Source organism: Neoarius graeffei, chromosome 5 (genome assembly GCF_027579695.1).
Source record: "Neoarius graeffei isolate fNeoGra1 chromosome 5, fNeoGra1.pri, whole genome shotgun sequence".
NCBI classification, from domain to species: Eukaryota; Metazoa; Chordata; class Actinopteri; order Siluriformes; family Ariidae; genus Neoarius; species Neoarius graeffei.
The window spans coordinates 84,502,677-84,525,266 of NC_083573.1; the positions used below are offsets into that span (position 1 = coordinate 84,502,677).

The 22,590-nt window shown below is 43.1% G+C and overlaps 1 protein-coding gene across 3 annotated transcripts in view; it reads right to left on the reverse strand.

The window, feature by feature from the left end:
* Positions 1-22,590, reverse strand: part of pard3aa (par-3 family cell polarity regulator alpha, a) — a 1,023,559-nt gene that overhangs the window by 36,092 nt on the left and 964,877 nt on the right. For all 3 annotated transcript variants that reach the window (XM_060922480.1, XM_060922479.1, XM_060922478.1), the window contains one exon: positions 9,682-9,805. In XM_060922480.1, the coding sequence (XP_060778463.1) occupies positions 9,682-9,805 (124 nt within the window). The remainder of the gene's footprint in view (positions 1-9,681; positions 9,806-22,590) is intronic.

The window sequence follows — 22,590 nt, forward strand, 5'->3', positions numbered from 1 at the left end:
CAGCCGGGGCCCCACCCTGGAGCCAGGCCCGGGGTTGGGGCTCGTATGCGAGCGCTTGGTGGCCGGGCCTTTGCCCATGGGGCCCGGCCGGGCTCAGCCCGAAGAGGTGACGTGGGCCCGACCTCCTGTGGGTTCACCACCCACAGAGGTAGCAGTAGGGGTTTGGTGCAGTGTGGATTGGGTGGCAGTCGAAGGCAGGGGCCTCGACGACCTGATCCCCGGACACAGCGGCTGGCTGTTGGGACATAGACATATTGTGTTGTTACTAAAGACCCTTTATAGTTATTGTACTGAGCTCGTTGTACGTCTGTCAGCATTGTGTACGGAGGGGCCTACGGACACTACGGAGATTTTTGTCATTTTGACACACCATTTTGAATCATACCTCAGTCGTATTAGGAAGTTATATTGCGAACATGTTTGTTTTTTTCCATCTGGATACTTTGTAGATGAGAAATTCATTATAAACTAGATATTAAATGCAAATTTGAAATCATGAGCTTGATAAACTTGACAGAAAATATCTCAATACTAAATCTGTCACACTGCAGACACTTCATGCGCGGTCCAACAAGATGCATATTTTGCGACAAAATGGTGTACTCCAGTCTGAAAGATGAAGAAATATGATATGCTAACACAAACCGTGCATCCAGTAAGTTGAAATCATACAACCCCAATTCCAAAAAAGTTGGGACACAGTGTAAAATCTAAATAAAAACAGAATGAGAAGATTTGCAAATCAGGGAAACCCTACATTTCATTGAAAATAGTATAAAGACAACATATCACATGTTGGAACTGAGAAATTTTATTGTTTTTCGAAAAACTTCTGCTCATTTTGAATTTGATGTCAGCAACATGTTCCAGATAAGTTGGGACAGGGGGAACAAAAGACTGAAAAAGTTGTGTAATGCTAAAAAACTAATTTGGTTAATTGTCAAAAGGTCAGTAAGATGATTGTGTATAAAAAGAGCATCCTAGAGAGGCGGAGTCTCTCAGAAGTAAAGATGGGATGGGAGATGGATTATCAGTGGTCTTGTATGTCTTCCATTTTCTAATAATTGCTCCCACAGTTGATTTCTTCACACCAAGCTGCTTACCTATTGCAGATTCAGTCTTCCCAGCCTGGTGCAGGTCTACAATTTTGTTTCTGGTGTCCTTTGACAGCTCTTTGGTCTTGGCCATAGTGGAGTTTGGAGTGTGACTGTTTGAGGTTGTGGACAGGTGTCTTTTATACTGATAACGAGTTCAAACAGGTGCCATTAATACAAGTAACGAGTGGAGGACAGAGGAGCCTCTTAGGCTACATCCACACGACAACGGCAACGAGATGTTCTTTAAAAATATATCGCGTCCAAATGGGCAACGATCAGTAAAATATCAGGTCCATATGGCAACGCAACGCTTGCTGAAAACGATGCAATACACATGCCACACCTCTAGGAGCGCTGTAAGACGGTCCCTTCGGAGACACCAGAACAATAGAAGTAGTAAGGACACATGCGCATAAACTATTATGCGCGAGACTTCATATTAGCCACAAAGTCAGGAAAATCTGTTCGTAAAATTACATTATAATGACCAAATACAATGAAAAGTATTTTTCCAGTCTCACCTGTGAAAGGTAATCCCATGTGATCTCGTTTGGACGGTAAACCTGTTGGTACAGTTTAAACGCAGCTAATCTTTATTCTCCGCTTTGACCTTTCCAATATGGCGGCGAGGATGACGTATGATTCTACGCGGAAGGCGGCGTCTTTAATGGTCCGGAATAAATTGAATACTACACGTTGATGGATTAATTTGTTGTTTCTCACCTGTGAAAGGTAATCCCATGTGATCTCGTTTGGACGGTAAACCTGTTGGTACAGCTAAAGGCAGCGCATGAATCTTTATTCTCCGCTTTGACCTATCCAATATGGCGGCGAGGATGACGTATGATTCTACGCGGAAGGCGGCGTCTTTAATGGTCCGGAATAAATTGAATACTACACGTTGATGGATTAATTTGCTCCTCTACGCCCTTTTTGAGGAATGTACTGTAGGACTAAAACCAACATCTGAAGAGGTGAGATCGCTCCTTTTTTCCCCTATTTTTGCTGGCGGGATTGACTCTGCCCTAAGGGCAGAGTCTCTCTCTCTCTCTCTCTCTCTGCACCATTACACAATAAATATTCACAGTGAAAATATTTTGTAAGTGCGTTTCATGAACCAAGTTATAGGATTTGTTGACAACTCCCATCGCATGGCAATGAGAAGATCACTGGCACTACTGGTGTTAAGAATCAGACCATTTCATAAATGAATATTTTGCTGTAGAGCTGCAGTGTTTGTACAATTGCATGTTTTTGCTTCACTATTACTGTCACTATTCTGCTTCTTGCATTACTACTGTGAACTAACACTGAACATAATAATAATAATAATAATATCCAAGCTCGTGTTTCACTCTCACTAGTGCTCTGTAAGGCTTTTTCCTGGTGATATTCATTACACTTCTACCCGGCGTGAAGCACTCACAGTCATGTGGTTGTGACGTCATCGTAAACAAATCCGTTCTACTCATCCAGACGACTTCACAACGGCAACGTTGCCAGATCTTTCCACGCTGGAACCCGTTCTCAAAAAGATTGCGTTTTGGGCACCCAAAATGCCGGTGCCGTGTGGACGCCAGGCCTAAACGATAAGCAATTGTATCGGAGTCACCTGAATCCGTTGCCGTGTGGACAGGGCCTTAAAGAAGTAGTTATAGGTCTGTGAGAGCCAGAAATCTTGCTTCTTTGTAGGTGACCAAATACTTATTTTACCGAGGAATTGACCAATTAATTCATTAAAAATCCTACAATGTGATTTCCTGGATTCTTTCCCCCATTCTGTCTCTCATAGTTGAAGTGTACCTATGATGAAAATTACAGGCCTCTCATCTTTTTAAGTGGGAGAACTTGCACAATTGGTGGCTGACTAAATACTTTTTTGCCCCACTGTATGGGTCAACTGTTAGCTAATGTATTAATACAGATGAAGAAACAAACGAGACCGTCAATGATGGTGTAGCTCACTCCAGCACCGTCTAGTCCAGAAGGAACGATCTAAAGTGAGCCACCTTGTGCAATAAATGTTGCGAGCTATATACAATCTATACAAGCTATATATAGAAGCTATATACACCCTAGGAATACCGATCTATTTGCCAGAAAGAATCCAAAACGGCAAGGAATTGACCGAGAAGAAGCTATTTTTGTTGACCTGCTCATTAAGGATTAATTAGTCCATAACTTCATTAATAATTCTAATTAAGCAAATCTGGGTAGAAGCTATATGTACCCCAGACAGACCTACCTTCCTGCCAAGGAGAATAAAAATCAGTGAAGAATTGAGGGAGAAGCAGCAATTTGTGTGGAAACTGCTCGTTAGGGCTTAATTACTCCATATCTTTATTATTAATTGCAATTATGCAAATTTGGGTAGAAGCCATATGCACCCCAGGCAGACCGACCTTCCTGCCAAAACGAATAAAAATCAGTGAAGAACTGGCGGAGAAGAAGCGATTTTTGTGAAACGTAGATGACGACAGACAGACAACCGACGACACGATGGCATAAGCTCATCGCCCGTCAGCTGGATGAGCTAATAAGTGCATGATCATTTAGCACATATCGTTGGCACCCTCGGCAAAAAGGAAGGTAAACCTAAAGTCATTAACGTACATTTCAGCTATTAGATATAATGTTCAGTCCTCACATCACATGTAAAATACATTAAGACTGGCTAGTCTCAATAAGATTTTCTCAATAAGTTCAACTGTGAGGCGACTTACTGATTCCAGTCGAGTTATCTGGCAGCTTTGTGCTGGACTTTATTTTGCTCAGTTTCATCAGTTTCCACATATCTGCGCTCCTGATTCGGAAAACATCCGCATACACTACATATGCGGTAAATGTGTGTAGTGCAAGAGGTTGTGGGAATCGAAACAAGTACCTTGTGATACTGAAGCATGTTCATTTTAACCAGTGCTACATAGCAAATGAAAAAATTTGATTTGCAAAAATTATATTGAAGAATTATATTGTTGTTGTTGAAAAAAAAAACCTGTAGATAATAATATTTTTGTCCAAGGTAGCCAGGTTACTGGTAACCCACTCCTTCAAGACAAAAGGTTTTTTTTCCCCCCTAGCTAATGGTGTTCGTTTAACGCAAGTGACCACATTACCATTCTGATTACGTTCTTTCTTTGACCAATCAGTATTCTGCACTATTTCCAGCCCCGCCCATATACCTCTGTTAAATGCTCACCAAATTACGCATTCTTACATATTTGGATCATATATCATTTGGAAAAGGAAACAACAACAAAACGCAGAATCTCAGTCTTGTTAGCATAACTTGCCGTAGTGCCACCGTTATTCAAACAAACAGCTTTTGCTCCAGTACAGCAATCAGAGAGACTAAGCAGCGTCAAACACACACTAGCTCTGTTCTCTGATGACGGCTTCTGGGTAATGGAGAGTCCAGTTGGATTGTGAAGACTGCAGTGTTGCACCTGCTCCCAGTTACTCAGTTAAGTGTTTGAAAGCATGGAACGAATATGCAGACTTGCTCTATATTCGAAGAAGAAATTATATTTAAGCTGCCATTCCACTCGAACACTGTCACTGCATATAATTATCTGTCACTGATATGACGAGGGAAATTCATTTCGAGCTGCTCCACACATTCCAGATAAATATGGGTGTTTTTGTGCGAGATCGAAAAAGAAATGATTAAGTCTGCTCTTTTTTTTTTTCCTGGAGTGGTGGTATACATTTTTTTTTCCATCAGCAGAACATTCACTGGGAAGCTTAGCATGAACGCGACACCTCTGAAATAATCCGTCCGTGCTGAACTATTTATGAATTCAAGTCGATGAAGAAACATGTGTCCAAGACAGGAGGGTCATTGAGCTGACCCCTAATTTAGGAAATAGTTCTAACCCTCAAGGTAATTAGGCTGTCATCCCTTAAAATTCCCCCGTGCCTCGAACAGGAAGCTACAGGACAGATTTCATGTCCGATTCGAACCATTACAGCGTAAAGATACACAGCTATGTGACCTCTGATCCCTGGCTCAAGTTCCCAGCGCCATGAGTAGTGCATATTGTTTTAGCTTGGAGATAACATTAAAATAATGTCTAACCTCTAACCCTGAAACAAATGAGGCTTGAGAAACAGGGGATTAGTGTTAAAAGATACACCCATGAGTGTGGGACTGATGAATAAATGGGGTTTGTGGAGATTTGTAAATAAACTGAAAAAGATTTCTGTAGATAAGGCCACAGTCGATACATGCCCCAATACACAAAGTTATGACACGGAAAAATCCCCAAAGCTGTAATTCATGAGAGGGAAAAGAGAAGGAGCAGAATCATATCAAGAAAGCACTTCAGAATTGCGGTTATCCCAACTGGGCTTTCCTAAAGAGCATAAAAAGGAACATAACTGACAAGGATGATAACAGGAACAAACGCAAGAACATTGTCATTCCCTACATTTCTGGTCTATCTGAGAAACTCAGGAGGATCTTCTACAAACACAACATTCCGGTACATTTCAGACCCAGTAACACCCTGAAGCAGAAACTGGTCCACCCTAAGGACAGAATACCCAGACACAAACAGGACAATGTAGTGTATGCAATTCAGTGCAGTGAGAATTGCACGGATTCGTATATTGGTGAGACCAAACAACCGCTATACAGGCGCTTGGCCCAACACAGGAGAGCCAGCTCCTCAGGCCAGGACTCGGCTGTCTACATTCATCTTAACAATGAAGGACACTCATTTCAGGATTGTAATGTACGCATTTTAGCCAGAGAGGATCGTTGGTATGAGCGAGGAGTTAAAGAAGCCATTTTTGTCAACCTGGAACAGCCATCACTGAACAGAGGTGGGGGTCTAATGGCCCTTTTCCACTACCCTTTTTCAGCTCACTTCAGCTCACTTCAGCCTGACACGGCTCGCGTTTCGACTACCAAAAACCAGCACGACTCAGCTCGCTTCAGCCCTGCTTAGCCCCTAAAACTCGCACCGTTTTGGAGTGGGGCTGAAGCGAGCCGAGTGAGGCTGGGGGCGTGAGCAGACACTCCCCTGTGCACTGATTGGTGAGGAGGAGTGTCCTCACATGCCCACACACACCCCGCGAGCACACTGGGATCTGTAAACACCGCAAACCCGGAAGAAGAATAATTACGAATTACGAGAATTTCTGAAGCCTTATGCGCCTCGCCTCATCTATACGCTCTTGCCAGTATCTGTTGGCATTGTCGGTGACAACAAGCCACAGCACCAAGACCAGCAACACTAACGACTCCATGTCCTCCATGTTTATTGTTTACTATTCGGGTCGTGAGACTACCGCTTAAAAACTCACTGATGTCACTGTTTGCGCTGCTTAACGACATCACCTGACGTCCACCCACTTTCGCTAACTCCACCCAATGTGTCCACCCACTTCCAGCCAGCACGGTTCAGCGCGGTTGTAGTCGAAATGCAACTCCAACAGCCCCGCTCAGCTCGACTCAGCCCAACTCAGCACGGCACGGCTCAGCCGCGTTTGTAGTGGAAAAGCGGCATAAGACATCATTTGTCAACCATCTACAAGGCGGTCTTGGACACTCTTCCCAGACGGCTGGGTGTACGCCAGGACCCAGCTGTTTTCAGTGACTCACAGGAGGACAGAGAGAGTCAGATTGCCATTCATCACCCTAACGGACAATCCTTTGATCACCCTAATGACTCGCCGTTCACACCCAGCCTCCAGTGACCCACACCAACATGATGCCTCAATGACACCTTAGATGAGCTGGTCATCAGAATTCTGATTCTGATCCAGGAGAGGATAAATATCTGATGCTCCCTATTAGTCAGACAGAACTGAGGAAGCCTTTTGGACGAGAGGTGAAACGTTTTCAAGAATCTTCAAGCAAGTCCAGTTGCCCATTTCTACCACCCACAATTCATGAATGGTCCACTCCACATACACTCTGTCGATCTCCGTTTGATAACGGCACAATAAAGGTTTCCCAAATCAACTTCAAATCAATATTAGTGTCTCTTGCTGGCGATTTTCTGAATCGAGCCAAAAAGTTTGTCTCCTCCGCTGGCGCCGCCATGATTGGAAGTCACATCATTGCATTCCTGCGCGCTGATTGGTCAAAGCTCGAATGGTTTCCGTGAACCTTACACGCCATGCTGTTTTACCTATCAGTATCCTCCAATCAGCGCACCCAAATAAACTTAAGAATAATGATTTGAAGCCACGTAGTGTATCATAAATTAAAGTTCTGTGTACTACTTGTTTAATTTCCAACCCTTCCATACCATGACACGGTGTGTTGTGAGCCTTTAGTCCCGTTTTTGTTTTGACAGTTCACATTTAAAACATTGGTGCGTGGTTTCTTACAGACGAATTCAACATCACTCACCTTTGAACCAATCAGCGCACAGCAATGCAGCATGTGATTTCCAAAATGGCAGCGCCAGCAGAGTAGACTGGAAGCTTTCTTTATAGTTGAAAAAAAAAAATCAACCATTTCGATCAATATTATCGACTTGAATTGAATAACACATTGAGCCGAGTAATCTTTATTAATTCATGATCAAAATAAGGTTGGTAGACTGACCGTGGAGCTAGCAGTCTACAAAATACATGACTTTTGATCCCCCAGCTTTGGGATTTTTCCCGTGTCATAACTTGTAGGAAAAGAAGACCGAGGAGGATTGTGCACTGGGGCATGTAGTGACTGTAGATAAGGCTTAGGAGCTGCTGCTCCCTTCGTGCAATTCTCATGAGTAACTGCTATTACATGACATTTTTGCTATACAGGATGGAAAATAAAATGCTTTCGATACTCCTGAGGTGCAATGTGAGGAGTACAATAGGGCGCTTATTCGCTGAAAGTGCAATGTCAGCAAGCAATTAACAAGTCACGTCAGATCTGTAATCACAGGTGTACAACCCAGTTATTCCCAAAACACCTAATCACACCAAAGCTAAATGTATAAGTGGAGATGATGTGTGTGCATGTCCTACTAACACCTATAATGCAGAACAAATCACGACAGGGAAACGCTGTTAGAGGAAAATAATCATGGAAGCCTGCCAAGTTAGCATTACCACCTAAAAGTTGCTTATTTTCTTTTAACAGCATGTGTTCTATTCTTCTTCTGTTACAGCAGCTTTTTATTTATTAAAGAATGCCATGCTTTTATCCATTTACAGTTACATTTAAATGTTGGCGTAAAGTCGGTTCCTGTTATAAAGCATATGCTTTAGCAGCACTAGTGTCTGTTTTTTCTCTCACTTGAAGTTAATGGGATAAAACATTTCAGCTTGTCATGTTACATGAGAAATCTCAACGCTCTCCGTACTTTGGACATTTGATACAAACAGTTTTGCTACAATGGATTAGGACTACAGTTGATGTAATAACTTTAGGACTGCCGTTACATGAGATTACATTTATGGAACTTAGCAGACACTCTTATCCAGAGCGATGTACAACGTATACCCAGAGAAGCCTGGAGAGCAGTTGGGGGTTTAGGTGCTTTACTCAAGGGCACTTCAACCATTCCTGCTGGTCCAGGGAATTGAACCAGTGACCCTTTGGTTCCTAAGCTGCTTCTCGAAACATGAAGCCATGGCTTCCCCCAATATTTACGTATTTTTTAATCTATTTATGTGGAGCATCTTCCATACAAGTCCCTGTTTCTACAGAAATGGTAACGCAGTAGAATAAGTGCATATTAAAACTGATATCAACCTGCACTACCATCAGAGATACTGTTACAGAAAATTAACCACCACTTCTTTCTGACCAGTCAGGATCGAGAACTCAACAGCGCTGAGGTGTAATAGTCTTTTATATATACAGCTTATACAGTATATTCCAGCTTGTAATGCAACAAAACAGGACAAACACCAAGGGGGATGAATACTTTTGCAAGGCACTGTACACCGATCAGCCATAAAAATAAAACCACCGACAAGTGAAGAAGTGAATAACATTGATTATCTCATTACAGTGGCCCTGTCAAAGGGTGGGATATATTAAGCAGCAAGAAAACAGTCAGTTCTCGAAGTTGATGTGTTGGAAGCAGGAAAAATGGGCAAGCGTAAGGATCGGAGTGACTTTGACAAGGGCCAAATTGTGATGGACAGATGTCTGGGTCTGAGCATCTCCAAAATGGCACATCTTGTGGGGTGTTCCTGGTATGCAGTGGTTAGTACCTACCAAAAGTGGTCCAAGGAAGGACAACCGGTGAACCAGCGACAGGGTAATGGGTGTCGAAGGCTCGTTGATTCACATGGGGCATGAAGGCTAGCCCATATGGTCCAATCCCACAGAAGAGCTACTGTAGCACAAACTGCTAAAAAAGTTAACGCTGGCTCAAACAGAAAGGTGTCGGCATGAACTTTTTCAACAGTTTGTCCTACAGTGGCTCTTCTGTTGGACTATCTGACCGATTGAAAGGGCGATGTCCAGAAAGAGTTAGGAAAGGCCAAAAAACTGGCCAAGTCATGTCAATTTTTATCATCATCTCATCCATATGTACACAAAGGACCACAGTGAAACTGTATATTATCCTGAAACAGTGTGAATGGATGAGTATAGTCAGGAATCAGTCAGAAGAGTCTCTCTTACCCATGGCTGCTGCTGGAGGCTGTAAGTCCGGCGTCGGTCGTCAGGCTCCTCGTCCTGCTTGGCCTGCTGGAACTCCTGCCTCAGCCGCTGTATCCGGTCATGGTTGCTAGGTGCCAGTCTGTTGCTATGGGAGAAAAGAGGGTGAAAGAATTAAAGACGGTCATACATCCTCATTTGTGCATGCCCTAATGTCATCGGCTGCTCAGAATTTAACCCGAGAGGAGTAAGAAGCAGGCAGGGCAATCAATAAGCAGAGTAGATTGCAGAGACAATAAAGGAGATTATCTACTCCTTGCTTTGCCTCCTTTACCCTGGTGCATTAAAGCATCACTAAACATACTCCACAAACCATCTGATTATTATATCATTTTACCTAATCATGTTACAGAACATAAAATGTATCTCAGTAGTGTAAATGCCACAAAATTTGTCTACAGCTTGATGTGGGTCATCAAAAGGGGCGCCGCTAGAAAGTTTGGGCCCTGTGAAAGAATATAATACCCCCCCTTGTGTTTCTGGTAACCCGACTTCTTCATGATGGCGTCAACCTATGGATGATTCACCATCAATTCTGCTTCTACCCTCCGCAGCTAACATTAGCACTGGATTAGAAAGCAACAAACCTAATGCAGTGTCATGCCCTGGCTCCACCTATGCAAGGGTGTACCATGTAATGAACAGGGAGAGGGGTGAAATTATAAAGACTATATATTCTAATAATTTTGCGGAAAATGGAAAACCAAACCAGAAGGTTGTTGTATTTGCTCGTTTTAAGAGACAAAATTATTACAAGTATTTTTTTTAATTAAATTAGCTTACACATGGTAATAATATTAATATTGTCCACTGAGGGTCCTTAGAATCATCCAAACTCCCCCCCCCAACGGCGCCCCTGATCATCAATAAAGAGACGATGGAATGAGGGAAGAAGAAATGTATACATACTTGTATACCATACTAATTACCTGGTCAATATGTGTCAACATCATGTACAAATCACATCTAATAATCTATATAACACACTTAAAATAAAAATCCTGCAGGCATTATCATAGTCCTTCTGTTGAAATCAATATCATCTCCATTCCTGACCTAGATCTCCAGCCATTATGCTAAACTGCATGTATAGACATAGTCCATTTCTTTCCCCCATGAATGCCCGGAGTTCTTTGGTTTCTCCTGGGGCAGAGAAGTGGACAAAATGTCTCACTGAAGGAGTCCCCAGTGATACATGTGGCCCTTAAGGCTCCCTGTAGCAGGTACAAGGCCATCTCTCTGCCTGGAGTGCTTTAGTAACTCATTTGCATCACTTTCACTCAAGGCCACAAGAGCACCTGCCAATAGGAATCAATGCAGTTGCCTCTGTTAATCAACTAACGGCTTTTTTTTTTCTCTGTTTGTTTTCCAACATTTCTACCCTGAGAAGAACGGATTCTTTGAGGATGCCTGCATTAACGAGCCATGAAGGCTCATGGAGTGGTTTGAGGAGCATGAGAATGATATAAATCCTATGCCATGGCCTTCACAGTCAATAGATCTCAACCCAACTGAAAACTTATGACAGATTTTCGACTGATGTTTTAGGTCAGGGGTGGGCAATTATTTTTTCCATGGGGCCACATGAGAAACAGAAAATTTTGTGGCGGGCCGGACCAAAAGGCTGAACTAAATTCTGCATAATATTAATTGTATTTCTTTATATAAAGCAATAAATAACATTGTTTTTACAAGCTGCTAAGACTGGTAAGAGTATGGAAAAAACGAGGTTGCCTTCCAAAAAAAATGTCATTTATTCAATCAGATTTCCCAAAACAATGGTTAACAAAATGTGAACGTTTGTACCATTTTTTTTTCAGTCACATTCACCCCAAAACACAATAAAGACATCACAATATTGTCTTTCTACTCCAAATATCAAGCAAGATACATCATATTATAATAATGATGCCCACATTTGTAGTCTAATCACCTCATTTGGTGTTTTTCAGTTTTTTATTTGTTCAATGAGAGAAATCTAGTCTCTGTTGGTCTTTAACGAGTGCATCAGAGTCAGGTTGAATGTCTGAGGTGGAGATGCGAAGCACAGCTGACAGATGATCATCAGTTCATTCGGTGTAGGAATCAGATCTACAGATCGGCTCAGGCTCCGGCGCCTGCTGGTGACGTCACACTATGTGATTGGCTGGACCGTTTGAAGGATGACGTACAAGTTTGTGGTTGGTCTGGACAAATTACGGAAGTAGTTATCGCGGGATTAGGTTTCGTGGGATTTCATGTCATGGTCATGTCGCGCGCATTGCGTTTTTGTTGAACACAACTTCAAAATAAAAGCAATGCACATTCAGTCCATGCATGAGGTAAAATTAGAAAATACGTTTATTTTGTAATTTCTAATTAACCTTACGCGGGCCGGTCAGAATGAACCAAAGGGCCGGATGCGGCCCGCGGGCCGTAAAAGGCCCAGGTTTTAGATAATCACCAAATGACTGAATATCTTTTGTTATTCTATCCACATTCACTGGATATGAGCAAATCGCACGCTCTGATTGGCTACTCTGCTACTAGACTATCAGCTCATATACCACGAGTAGAGAAAAACAAAATGGCAGAGCGTTTTGTTGAACCAACCAAGGACGAAATAAAAACTCTACTCAAAAACAAAGCAACAAAATTTGGAACGAAAGTATCTGATAGTAAGAACATATCTTTTTTTTTATTTTTCAAGAATTATCATCATTGCATTTTTTACAAATTGCTACCGTCATTTCGCCAGTCTGTTTACATTCTAAGCGGAAATGATTTTGTTGGACGTTTTGCATAAAGTTTTTATTAATCGAATTTGCAAAAAATTAAAATAAAAATGCTCCATTTTTCAAAATCCAGTGAATGTGGATAGAATAAAACAATTATTCCACTCAATCTTGTCATACATGGCTTATAGCCGATGAGGTGTGTATCACGACTCGATTTCGTGGAATAACTTAATTAGATCGGTGCTGCATCCCTCCAGTACAGTTCCAGGGACATGCTGAATGTACCACTTCTAGGCTTGTGGTGGCTCAACACATTACTAAGACACTTCACGTTGTTGTTTTCCTTTTGTCGCCCATCTTTATATGGACATATCAGAAGTAAACTGTGATAGAGCCATACAGAGAGAAAGAGCTCAGCTTTCTAATGAAAGGACCGGAGTGGAGGACGAGGAATGGAGTGGAGTGACAGGACGAGGGACAGATGAGGACGTGGCCTTTATGCAGAGCTGCCATCAGTACCAATGCATTATTTAAATCTTCAAGTCTTTGTGCCTAAATGTGCCCATAATTGTAGACTGCACTGAGAAGCAGCCTGCTGATGATAATGGTCGTTCACACATGCTTGCCAATCAGGCTTCATTAAAACGCAACTAAATCACTTCCCATAAAGGACCAATGGACCTGAATGAGAGTGGCTAAGACATCATGGTGGAACATCCCAGTTCTGTTGTCCTAGAAGGCCATTAAAATCAATTGTATTATCCATAGCCCATTTAATTCCCTATTCCTATATGCATATGTAGTCTTGAAAGAGCTCAAAGGCCGTTATGTTCATTTGTGAGGCAGTAGAAGTGAAGCTCTATAAATGAAATGGGTCATTAGTTTCAATGGTGTGGGCTTTTGTTTCTAACCTCTGGCCCAGGCCATTTTAGATGAATGAATGTCTGTATGACTTCTTCCTCTTAATTGCGATTTCTTTTAAGCACTAATGCTTGGCACTGTAACAAAATCACCTTCTTTGTCATTCTTTAATTTATCCTTTTCACTAAGCCTGAATAAAACAAACCTGTTGTCACGAAGCAGTAATCGTCTTTCTTCATTTCTGCCAAATACGTTTCAAAGACTGCACAAAGTGCACATTTAAGATTAAATAGGTATGAAATACATCCTCAGGACCCAGCATTGTTACCGCTACTGAGTGCTCCTTCCACATATACTTTCAGGGGGAAATTTAATTCATTAGATTGATGTGACTTACCGGGATGATACCTAGTACAAGTTTTCACCATTGGAGTGAAGGGAGGAAACAACAGGAACGGGAAACGCTTTCAATGAAAAAATACAGGAGAAACGTCAGGAAATTAAAGAGCTACAAACGTGCGCAGGGCCGGATTAACATAGCCAGGGGCCCCTAGGCTACAAGTTGCTGTAGCCCCCCCGCCACCACCATCTTATCCCATCTACCTGTAAAGAACTGTCTATTTTCTACATTTTAAAGTTTTTTGTTTGTTTTTTTCATTATTAAACTTTGTACAGCTGGGCCGGCAAAAACAGAACACCAAAAACTATAAGGTTTAGACTGACGACAACAACTTATCACAACTTATACAATTGTCAATTGAATGTGCCTGTAGGCCTTTTAGGCAACTGAACCTCTCAAGTACTGGCTGCAGCTGCAGCTAACATAACGTTTGCTACGCTAGTGTCATGATGACTTGCACTTGCCAGTTGGGTTTCATTAGGTTTAAAAAACCCTGTTAGTTTTGGTATATTGCTCAATAGAGCTTTGTCACGTTGGGCTTTTTGCTGTTGCGCCTTGCGCTTTTGAGCACCACTCTTGTATTTTCTGTCACACATGTTCACTGTTCAACTGTGGAGTGACGTCGTGCGTGACGTCTAACTATATATGGAAGGCGGATTTGCCTCACCCAATCAGCGTCCGTTTATTTAAATATTCATTTTGAGCCAATGAATATGAAGGGTTTTTTTCTTTTGACCAATTGGGGGCCCCCTGCGAGGTGGGGGGCGTGGGGGCCCCCAGGCTGAAGCCATATGAAGCCTGTGGGGTGATCCAGGCGTGAACGTGTGCACATAATTTAAAATTCATCCCGAAAGTGTGAATGACTCGAAGCTGAAATTGCAAAGAAATGTCAGTAATACTCAACAATAAAGAGGCTTTAGTTAGTAAACTGAATTTGACCAGAATCTCAATATGCCAGGTATCAATTTGCACTTTGCACCACACACACACAGGACATGCCATATCACTTAAATCTTGACATTTACTTTTATTTTAACGAGTAATACAAAACAGTCCTTCCCGATGAGCATCAAGCTTCTTATCATTTGCAAAAAAAGAGTCAAAGTGTGGGCCAAGACATCAGACACAAAAGGGAAAAAAGTTTCAATTTGCTAATGGACGTTTTTAACCACGAATTTGACAGATTGGGTTGCGTGGCTTATTGGCGTCTTAGTAGATCTGCGTCAGCTGTGCCTTTTCTAAAAAGCAATGAATTCCTGTGAAAAATAAGCAACAAATCACTCGGTCATTACCACGCATCTGTGAGGGGGGAATTAATTTGGCCATTAGCTCTTCTACAAATGTGTGATTACACATTTCTGTCGGTGGCATCGTGCCTGGTGTCCACGCTCACAGTGAGAAAAAAAATGTTAACAAGGTTTGAACGCCGCAGAGTAAATGAACAACAAACAAGGCCTGTGAAGAGGAAATATGAGAGAGAGAGAGAGAGAGAGAGAGAGAGAGAGAGAGAGAGAGGATTCAGAGGCTAACAGCTTTTGTTCACGTCAACCTGGTTTTGCAGTAGGAGCCTTGATGGTGTTAGAAGCTAGTGGGATTGATGTGAGACTGCTGCTGGAAACATCAAAGAGCCATTTGATTGGATTAGAGCTGAAAGTTTTCCAGGAAAGAATAGGATAGACTCATCCGACACTCCTCCGTCACTCCACCATCATGTCAGTCTGAGCTTTATGAATCCTCCTGTCCATCCATTAGCTGAAAGGTGCCATTACCTTAATCCTCCTGCTTCATAACAGCTGTCTCTCCTCCACCCCCCGACTCCAAAACAGACAGCACAGAGGTGGTTGCTAATGCTTCTTTTTGACCCTGGAAAGGTCAAACTCTCCATAAGCCACTGAGAAAGGGAGTCTGCTGACCACCTGAGCTCAGAGATGAGCACAATCATGGGGACTGTTGAGGTTTTTCACCCACGTGACTTAGGCCCTGTCCACACGGCAACGGATTCAGGTGACTCCGATACAATTGCTTATCGTTTAGGCCTGGCGTCCACACGGCACCGGCGTTTTGGGTGCCCAAAACGCAATCTTTTTGAGAACGGGTTCCAGAGTGGAAAGATCTGGCAACGTTGCCGTTGTGAAGTCGTCTGGATGAGTAGAACGGATTTGTTTACGATGACGTCACAACCACATGACTGTGAGTGCTTCACGCCGGGTAGAAGTGTAACGAATATCACCAGGAAAAAGCCTTACAGAGCACTAGTGAGAGCGAAACACGAGCTTGGATGTTATTATTATTATTATTATTATGTTCAGTGTTAGTTCACAGTAGTAATGCAAGAAGCAGAATAGTGACAGTAATAGTGAAGCAAAAACATGCAATTGTACAAACACTGCAGCTCTACAGCAAAATATTCATTTATGAAATGGTCTGATTCTTAACACCAGTAGTGCCAATGATCTTCTCATTGCGATGCGATGCGAGTTGTCAACAAATCCTATAACTTGGTTCATGAAACGCGCTTACAAAATATTTTCACTGTGAATATTTATTGTGTAATGGTGCAAAGCGAGAGAGAGAGAGAGACTCTGCCCTTAGGGCAGAGTCAATCCCGCCAGCAAAAATAGGGGAAAAAAGGAGCGAGCTCACCTCTTCAGATGTTGGTTTTAGTCCTACAATACATTCCTCAAAAAGGACATAGAAGAGCAAATTAATCCATCAACGTGTAGCATTCAATTTATTCCGGACCATTAAAGACGCCGCCTTCCGCGTAGAATCATACGTCATCCTCGCCGCCATATTGGATAGGTCAAAGCGGAGAATAAAGATTCATGTGCTGCGTTTAACTGTACCAACAGGTTTGCCGTCCAAACGAGATCACATGGGATTACCTTTCACAGGTGAGACTGGAAAAATACTTTTCATTGTATTTGGTCATTATAATGTAATTTTACGAACAGATTTTCCTGACTTTGTGGCTAATATGAAGTCTCGCGCATAATAGTTTATGCGCATGCGTCCTTACTTCTTCTATTGTTCTGGTGTCTCCGAAGGGACCGTCTTACAGCGCCCCTAGAGGTGTGGCATGTGTATTGCATCGTTTTCAGCAAGCGTTGCGTTGCCATATGGACCTGATATTTTACTGATCGTTGCCCATTTGGACGCGATATATTTTTAAATAACATCTCGTTGCCGTTGTCGTGTGGATGTAGCCTAAGTCATGTGAGGCTGCCATTTTGGACGTCACGGCTCGAATCAGTTTGAATGCGAGGAAGGCGACAAACGAAAAACATAAAAGAAAAAGGAGCGAGATGCAGAAAACACCTTCACTATCCAGCGACGTAGGGCATTTACAGGGCGAGCAGAGGGAGAGGTATTTGCAAAAATTGAGGTTAGCAGGCTTAGAGAACGACGTTTACCTGCTTCCACCAGGATTGTTCACTGACGTACGGAAGTACACGAAGCCCTCGTCTTTACCTGACTTCGGCCCACATGATCTGTATACCTATGTCGTTAAAAACCCATCGCCATACACAGGTATTGATCTGAAAGCGTATAAGAGTTTGGATACCTACAAATATTTTGTGTCAGGCTGGGTAACATGCCTACATCAGCGGGTCGTCCCTGGAGCCGGTGGTTGCCATCTTATTACAGCTAAGGTTTGTTCACATTTTCATTTACTTTCGGTCCTCAGGATAAACAAAATGTTATTAAATGTCATTGAAATAACTTCTTAGTCTGTTGAGACATGGCCCGTTATAAATTTGCTGTTACCAGGCAATGACCAAGAACTGTATTATTAGGGTCGGTGTCTGTGTTGTAGCAGTGTACTAGCAGCTAGCTGTTAGCACTAGCTAATGTCAACAACATACTAGCTAGTATGTTACTGTAGCAATGTTTACGTTCAGTCATTTGGATGACTGTTAAAACCTTTCAGTCTCGAGTTTTTTCCTTTACTGTATTTACTAGTTTACTGTAATTATGATCCGGCAGCTATTTACACCGGATCCAGTGTAAATAGCTGCTGGAGCGCGCTCCAGCTTGCTCCCCCTCAAATTAAGCAGTGCGCTCCGGCTTGCTCCCGGAGCACTCCGGGAGCAAGCCGGAGCGTGCTGCTTAATTTGAGGGGGAGCAAGCCGGAGCGTGCTCCGGAATCTCGGCCGGAGCACTCCGGGAGCAAGCCAGAGCGCGCTGCTTAATTTGAGGGGGAGCAAGCCGGAGCGTGCTCCGGAACCTCGGCCGGAGCACTCCGGGAGCAAGCCGGAGCGCGCTGCTTAATTTGAGGGGGAGCAAGCCGGAGCGCGCTCCGGTAGCTATTTACACTGGATCCGGTGTAAATAGCTGCCGGATCATAATTACAGTAAACTAGTAAATACAGTAAAGGAAAAACTTGAGACTGAAAGGTTTTAACAGTCATCCAAATGACTGAACGTAAACATTGCTACAGTAACATACTAGCTAGTATGTTGTTGACATTAGCTAGCTTGACCTTCAAAATGGCGGACACCGGGGCGTCACGTGACCCTGTGACGTCAGGTGAAAAACCAGTCACAGCATGTATCCACACTTCTGTCAAAAGACCTTCAGCAGCTCATATGCATTTATTTGAACTCAAGAGCAGTCTTTTACAATCTTCAAGTATACGAGCGCTTGTGTATGGAGCAACATGCGCAAGACGCTGACAAGATCATCAACTAATTAAAATTTGAAAACGACACTGAGGAGTCGGAGAAATGGAAACGGCACTGGATCAAGAGGCTCATCTTCACGCGTGGGGTGGAGGACTGAAAAGGAAACAACTCAAAATAGCAGTTCAAAGAACTTACTGCTATCTGATCTGCTGGAGAGAATTCATTTCCAACCCCATCCAAACACACACGCCTTTTTTCTTTACACTGTGAAAAAGTTTTGCAACTTCAGTTTCAAAAAGGAAATGATCACTGAAAACTAACTAAATTCTAGTCAGCATATCAATTCTAGGACAGTGTTTCTGTAATGTTTTTATGTCTAAAGTGGAATAAACAGAGGAAATGCGTAATTTATAAGGAACTCTTTCGCTCAACTGGCGCAGCCATCATGACGTCAAAGTTGCTTCCTGTGGAAGTGCTCATTTATACGTTCATCATGAACGTGAGTGAGTGAGACACTGTAGCCCATATGGACTATAAAAACACTGTACCGCTAACTTTTACCGCATGCAAGAAGCTGAAAGTAAAATACTCTCAATAACATGGAATCCAGTAGTGACAAGGAAACAATTGTCCCAGTTCAAAGTAGCGAGGCTATGGGTTTAAAAGGCTAAAAGGGATCTCGCCTGGATCCGGCTTCAGCAACTTCAACATCAATCCCACAACCTCATTTGGACTTTTCACGGTATCCTTATAGCGGTTTACGGTTATTTAGCACAAAAGTCTTCCAGCACAAATCCTAAAGTCTTTTGGCACAACTCTAAGTCCTTTAGCACAAGATCCAAGAACGCTTAATCTTTATTATGAATACTTACTGATCATGTTTAAAGATGTTTGATGGACTTTTTTTTATGAAAGTTGCCGAAATTGGGCGGCACGGTGGTGTAGTGGTTAGCGCTGTCGCCTCACAGCAAGAAGGTCCGGGTTCGAGCCCCGTGGCCGGCGAGGGCCTTTCTGTGTGGAGTTTGCATGTTCTCCCCGTGTCCGCGTGGGTTTCCTCTGGGTGCTCCAGTTTCCCCCACAGTCCAAAGACATGCAGGTTAGGTTAACTGGTGACTCTAAATTGACCGTAGGTGTGAATGTGAGTGTGAACGGTTGTCTGTGTCTATGTGTCAGCCCTGTGATGACCTGGCGACTTGTCCAGGGTGTACCCCGCCTTTCGCCCGTAGGCCAAGTTTACATTAGACCGTATCTGTCTTGTTTTCTTCGCGGATGCACTGTCCGTTTACATTAAAACGCCGGGAAACGGGAATCCGCCAGGGTCCACGTATTCAATCCAGATCGTGTCTGGTCCGGTGCTGTGTAAACATTGAGAATACGCGGATACGCTGTGCTGAGCTCTAGCTGGCGTCGTCATTGGACAACGTCACTGTGACATCCACCTTCCTGATTCGCTGGCGTTGGTCATGTGACACGACTGCTGAAAAACGGCGCGGACTTCCGCCTTGTATCACCTTTCATTAAAGAGTATAAAAGTATGAAAATACTGCAAATACTGATGCAAATACTGCCCATTGTGTAGTTATGATTGTCTTTAGGCTTGCCATCCTTCCACTTGCAAGTGGTAAGTGATATGCGCTGGGATCACACACACAGCGGCTCAGTCCCCAATCACTGCTCGTGTGCTTCACTCGCACGCTCTGAGCTGCGCAGGGCCGGAGTGCGCACCCTCCAGAGGGCACTCGCTGTTCAGGGCGGAGTGATTTGGAGTGCAGGATGCCTGCGGAGCTGAGCATATCCATGTATTGGCGTTGCTGTGTGCACGCGAATCGTGTATTGGCGTTGCTGTGTGCACACTAATCGTTTTAAAAACGTTAATCTGATGATCCGCTGATACGGTCTAATGTAAACCCCACCGTAGTCAGCTGGGATAGGCTCCAGCTTGCCTGCGACCCTGTAGAACTGGATAAAGCGGCTAGAGATAATGAGATGAGATGAACTTGCCGAAATTCCGATCGAAAACGAGCGATTGTATCTCCCCACTCTGCCATCTTGAAACCGCCATGTATGTTAACCAGTCCTCCCTCCAAATTATTTAATACAGCACGCCCCGTGACACAGTACACCGCTACAGACAACCTCCAGGTTTGTTTTGTCTTTATTAAAGTGCTAAGCTTAAATTATAATATATTTATTATTCACAATTCGCTAATTTGATAAAGAATGAAAAGTCTAGCAAAATTTACAAGATTTACGTTTATTAAGATTACAGGATACGGTTGCTTCACGATTGCCGTATTGTAAACAACTGATATATTAATTTTGGTTGTTTTGTCATTCCTGAATGTTTATATTGCACTTTTATTTAATTGCCATTTGTTCTAGGATACTTTAGTGGAAGTTTCTTTACATATCACAACTGTTGGTTACTTCTTAGTCAGCAAAACACGTTATCAAGCAGGGCAAGAGGCATAATCCGCTGGTTAATTAATTCGGCAAACGTGTAATTATTGACAGTCAGTTGAATTTGTGATATGATCAGAAGTGACTGAAGTTATCTATGACGGTGCCCACAATTCAAGGTTTGTTACGGCTTAACTATAAATATCCAAAGACACCAAAGAATCGGATTTTCAGTCCACGTTTCAGGGATCAACAACTGATCCTTAACATGCACAGCAGGAGAAATTCTGGCTTCCAGTCCCTAAACAATCATAATAAACCCCTTCCTATATCAAAATGAGGTTTTTTTTTTAATTATTATTGTAACCATAATCTAGAGTTGTGCTAAAGAACATAGAGTTGTGTTAAAAGACTTTAGATTTGTGCTAAATACCCGTATACTCTTATAGCGGTGTAGATGAATATAGTGGCGTACACGTATTTTGACCCTAACGTAGCCATGTTTAAATGTGAAAATAATCAATATCCTTTCAGAATTACCCCCTCAGCTTAGTGCTACTTTGAATTACACGTCAAAGTGCTTCTCACCTCATCTCATTATCCGTAGCCGCTTTATCCTGTTCTACAGGGTCGCAGGCGAGCTGGAGCCTATCCCAGCTGACTACGGGCGAAAGGCGGGGTACACCCTGGACAAGTCGCCAGGTCATCACAGGGCTGACACATAGACACAGACAACCATTCACACTCACATTCACACCTACGGTCAATTTAGAGTCACCAGTTAACCTAACCTGCATGTCTTTGGACTGTGGGGGAAACCGGAGCACCCGGAGGAAACCCACGCGGACAACATGCAAACTCCGCACAGAAAGGCCCTCGCCGGCCACAGGGCTCGAACCCAGGACCTTCTTGCTGTGAGGCGACAGCGCTAACCACTACACCACCGTGCCGCCCGTCAAAGTGCTTAATTACAAGTAAATTTGTATTTTACGATTCATGTCCTTCAAACTTCTCCAATCCAGTTTGAGTAAATAATCTCATCTGGATGCTGCAGGTTCGTGTCCAAACTGAACATCCTTTCAACACACTTGACTTTACTCCTCCACTCCTATAAAATGATTTATAATCCCACTATCCGGTGTCACCCAGAAGAGGATGGGTTCCACAGGCTTCCTTGCCGATTCACGGTAAAATTCCCAGGTCAGGCTAAGAAATGAGCTCCAGTGATCAGAGAAGGAAAACGGTGCCAAAAGGCGGTAGGAGTTGTACCAGCCTCAACGCATCTACTCATCCCTCATACATAAACCAGATGGATCCTCCCATCTGGCTGACCAATACTGTGAATACCGAGACATCATGACACGAGATCAGTCTCCTTGATCATGAAATATCAGGTGTCTCTAGGATTATAAATACCTCAGGGTATGCATCAATGTCAGCCAGCGGCGCGGCTAAACAAGAGCTCACAGAGCCTGGCAGCAATTTGCATCAATAAAGCGCTGGCAATTAGAACAAACGCAGTCATCCGTACCATCCCACCGCTCCGGACAGCAACACAGGAGGAGGAGGAGGAATATGAGCAAAGACTGAGAAACAGACAGCTCTGCCTAGGCTTCGTGTGTTTATGCATCGGATAAAAGGTCAAATCACATGAAAGCTGAAACCAGTATGGAGGACAAAAGACTGTGCGGTTTGACAGACACACACGCTTTTCCATGTCAGAAACCTCTCTGTTTTTTATTCTGGTTTCTGATGTTTAAATGCAGCCTGAGTATTACAACAGCCTGACAGTAAAGCAATTAAAGGCGGAGGATGATAAAACATCCATATGCCACAGCATTTAACGAGCCAACAGGTTCATTCTCTTGGC